Source organism: Odontomachus brunneus, unplaced genomic scaffold, assembly GCF_010583005.1.
Source record: "Odontomachus brunneus isolate Ranch 3 - 2012 unplaced genomic scaffold, Obru_v1 Obru_scaffold_137, whole genome shotgun sequence".
Classification (NCBI taxonomy): Eukaryota; Metazoa; Arthropoda; class Insecta; order Hymenoptera; family Formicidae; genus Odontomachus; species Odontomachus brunneus.
The window spans coordinates 900,481-905,133 of record NW_022639587.1 but is presented as its reverse complement, the minus strand read 5'-3'; the positions used below and the strand labels follow the sequence as shown (position 1 = coordinate 905,133).

Here is a 4,653-nt window from a genome sequence, read left to right as displayed (position 1 = left end):
CTTTCGTTTCGATCGACTTACCAAGCCACTCAGCAAATAATGATACGTCCTCTTGCCCAAAGCCACGTCTCTCACGTGACTCACCACGATATCCTTCGCCATGTCCGTTGGGCAATCAAGCACGACGTATTTGTTACTCCACCTGAAACAATTCGCCGACATTTTCGGAATCAGTCGCGAGCGCGTCTGCGGGAATTAGGTGGGAAAAGCGTCGCGACACCGTTGAATTTTCCATCAGAAGGGAGAGTGACATAAGTCCGGCCAGAGAACACCACCGTTGGCCGTTGGCCGCAGCTAACGCGCACGGCTTTGTCGCGTTTGATCGATGCACCGCGGAGTTTGCATGCTCATTTCGTTTGTTAATAATTGGATATTGTATGGCAATTTGCAATAACGCTGTTGTTTTCGGTAACTACCACCACCACCGTCACCGCCCCATCAGTACTATTACTATTACCGCTACCATGCTCGACCAATTCAAACCACCGCGATGGCAATTACTCGCTGTTGTTGATTACTTGCATCGCGCAAATGCGTAGTCGCCGGTGAACTGTAGCGTGAACTCGCCAGTCGTGCCGCGACCAACCTTATCCGTCATACACCAGGGCACGCTGTATTTGCAAGAAAATAATAGTCGCACCAAAGCATCGCCGTGCCACGAGATTGGTATTAGTGCAATTTTCATTCCTGATTACAGGAAAACATGAAGATATACGTCATACTTTACAGAAATCTGATTTTTTCCTATCTTTTTTCTCTTTAAAGTAGTTTTGCCTATTGGTCTTTTTTCTCTTTAATTTTCTGCTGCTTGTGTATGAGTACAATAGAATATTTTTATTGTTTACTTATGTTTCATTGTTTATTAAAAACAGACAAATAAATATGTTTTGCAAAGTAGCATGCAATCCAATCACTTGGATAATGTCACTTAACCCATTAATGCCTGAGCATAAACTGCAATCTGTGGGCTTTTCATAACTATGCAAAACAGGACATGGCAACAAAACATGTTCAAATATAAAAGAAATTAATGTTTCTCATTTATTTAATCAATAATTGTTTAAACAAGTTATCAACAATTTAAGTTTTTTAAAAAAATAACAACGGGAATCGATACTACGGAAAAATTACAAAAAAAATAGTTATTACTTTTGCTAAATCTTTTATCAATTTGTTGTAAAATTCTTATAAGCAATTACTCAAATAGTGTTGTTTATAACAAATTGATACAAAATTTGACAAAAGTAATGAGTATTTTTTTAGTAATTTTTCCTATAGAATCGATTTCCGCTGGTAGTTAAAACAATGAATTTTCAACATTTCGTTCAAACAATTATTGTTTAAACAAATAAAAATGAATTGAATAGATTGAAAATGAAACAAATTGAAAAATGAATGAAACGAAATTTATTTACGTAAGTTGTGATCAAAAGTAGTGTATTTAATGCCTGTATGAAAAATGACGATTTCAAGAGACTTTTTATTTAAAACCGTACTTTTAATATCTCTAGAAACGCTTGAAAAACTGCCCAGTTAATTGTTTATAAGAATTTTACAACAAATTGACATATAATTTAGCAAAAGTAATAACTATTTCTTTAGTAATTTTTCCCATAGAATTGATTCCCGCTGTTAGTTTTTTTTAATTAAATTGTTAAGAATTTTTTTTTAAATTATTGATTTAACAAATAAAAAAATTTATTTTTTCTATATTTGAACATTTTTTGATGCCATGTTCTGTTTGACATAGTTACGAAGAGTCTATAGATTGTAGTTAAGACTCATGCATTAATGAGTTAATATGGAGTAATATACAATTCGATTGAGACAACATGCTACACATATGGCAATTTAACTTTAAAAATTATATAATTTATTGTAGGAAAATAACAAAAATATATAAATTATAAGAATATTCTAGTCTGTATCTAATACTCTAGTCAGAGGGTAAAAAGATTTTTTAATGTGAAAAATGAAGATTTGAAATTATATTGACAAAATTCAGTCAATACAATAGCTAAATTATATTTTTATTTATTAAATGCTATACATAGGATTTCCTTATAAAAGGAATGTGCTTTTTAGACAAATGCTTTTTATTATCGTAATCTGTGCAATGCACACACACACATACCGCGGTAGTGTCCTCCCCGAGATGGTTCGCCAGTACGTTACACTTTCGTATTTGCGTGTCGGATCCGTTACTCGTAAATTCACGAAAGTAATGACGGATTTCGCGAAGTTAGCCGATGAAACTTATTTTTCTTCCATAATATCTACGAGCGAAGCATGCTCTACTTGGCGCGCGTACTGCATATCACCGTAAAAAGGGAAGAAAGAGAGAAACAGAAAAAAAAGAAAAGGGAAGAAAAAAGAAAACGTAAGTATTCGCAGCCGGGAATAACAGGCAGGTCGGTCCCGCAATATTCTTAGCGAAAGAGGCGCAGCACTTTTATGTGTGTTATATGTTCCGACATAAAGACTCACCGGTTAAGTTCCTCCAAGCTGCGCAGAAAATCGATCGCCTCTGACATGTTCTGTATTCTCTTGACGGTTTCGACTTGAAAGGACTCGTTGCCTGGTTTCAGCCCCTGATAAATCTGCTGCAGCCTGAGCAGTCCTGAAACCCACGAGCGTTTAATTAAATTATAGGAAACGCTCATACACGCGCCGCGCAATATGGCTTCGACACTGGTTCGGGTTACCACTCGTCGATGTGTGCGTCTTCCGAAAATTACATACGCACGATTGCGCGTTACACAGACCATGTCGTAATTCATTGGCAGCCTCTGTTCAGTCTGCGGTTTCTCGCAGCGGTGTGAAATATCGCCTGTCTGTGCCTCTAAGTTATAGAGAGTGTCGTAGATCGTAGATTCGATTTGGATCGCCGCGTGTTTTCGCCGTTGACGAAATTTAATCGCCTCATAATGCATGTCGCTATCATACTATTATTATGCGCACGCGACTCGTCGTTGTCGCGATATCGGGAATTTTCTGTCCCTCGTTTGTTCGATTTTCGCGTTACAACATGCTGTTTTATTTCAAGACAGTTGGTCCATACAGATCCGTTCTCTTAGTAATATTTTACAATTTTAGCACCATATTAATGAAAATACGATCTGCACATTTGTGTTATTGTGTATTGAAGCTGAGAGAAATAAAATTAAACTTGGTATTATCTACATGTATCGTAGGTAAAAATTGTTTTCATTCAATCTGAAAAACAAGTTTTTAGTAAATAATTAAAAAAAATGAAATAAAAGGATTAAAAAAAATAAATCGCCTTTAAATAATTCAAACCTTGAAAAAATTAATTTTTAGTCAATATTCCTATATTCCTATATAAAAAATATTTAGATTCGATATTCTTCGTTTAACTTAATTTTAACAATATTAAAAGTCGGCGCGAGAAAGATAGGTGGATTACTAACTATATATAGCTGTGTAGAAAGATTGTTAATCAATTATATTATTTATATATTAATTTGTCTCAATCAATCAGTTTTCACGATAACATCTAATAAAGTTAGAATATTAGAATAAGATTTTAGATATATAGAAATATCGATCTAAAATAACTTCATATTTTTTAGGGTCATAGTTTTAAGATTTTTTGAAACAACTTATTCTTTTTTAAAAGATATTTTTGGTATCACAGTTATAATTCTAGTCTCCAAAACTACTTTTATACTTTTAAAAACAAAAAGATGGTATAAAACGGAATGTTAGAAATGTTATAAAAATTTATATCATTGATCTCGTGAAATTTATATGTACTAAATATAACTAATACGTAAAAGTACGTAAAGTATATAAAAATACGGGAAAACCTAACCTAATCTAATCTAACTCAACGTCACGATATTTTATAGTAGCGTGTCTTTTATAGTAGTAGTGTATGTTTATCGGTATATATGATATATTTACAAACTTGTACTTAATAATGTACTCAGAAATACAAAAAACGGATTCCTTTATAGATTTTTGAATATTACGTAAGTTTGATTGTGGTATTTTCTTGCGATAATATCAATACTGTACATCACACGAACAAAATATTATATATTATATTTTTTTTATACATCCTTATATAGGTACCCATATAGCACAAGTGTTCAATAGATATCCTAAAAACGTTCTAAGAATATTCGAATATTCTTAGAACATTCTTAGGATATCTATTGAACATTTGTGCTATATATATTGTTTTCTTTTCATATAAATTCTTTCTAATTGTACTATGTCTCTAACAGTGCAAGAATAGACTGTTAGTGATCTGGCTTGCTAAGAAATCTGTCTTGCTAGTAAATTTAGAAATATTAGGACCTTAACTTAGTTTCCGCCCAAAAAATACTGAGAAAAAGCATTTATTGTAAAAAATTTATTTAAATTATTTCAATGAAAGTATTTTCCATCACTTTCTACAACTTTTTGCCATCTTTCTGGCAACTGGGCGATACCATCTCGATAAAACGATGTTTGTTTCGAAGCAATCCATTCGTCCACCCATTCTCGCACTTCTTCAACATTTCGGAAGCGTGTACCACTCAAGCCGTGCTGCATCGATCTGAACAAGTGGTAATCAGAAGGCGCTATGTCTGGTGAGTACGCTGGGTGAGGAAGAGTTTCCCATTCGAGCTGCGTCAGTGTTTC

General features: G+C 33.7%; 1 protein-coding gene across 1 annotated transcript in view; it reads right to left on the bottom strand.

Moving 5' to 3' along the window:
• The window catches only part of LOC116850211 (glutamate receptor 1), a 432,489-nt gene that overhangs the window by 46,493 nt on the left and 381,343 nt on the right, over positions 1-4,653 (bottom strand). Inside the window, exons 5-6 of the mRNA XM_032828214.1 lie at positions 2,488-2,620; positions 22-142 (exon numbers count right to left, since the gene is read on the bottom strand). Coding sequence (XP_032684105.1) covers positions 22-142; positions 2,488-2,620 — 254 coding nt within the window. The remainder of the gene's footprint in view (positions 1-21; positions 143-2,487; positions 2,621-4,653) is intronic.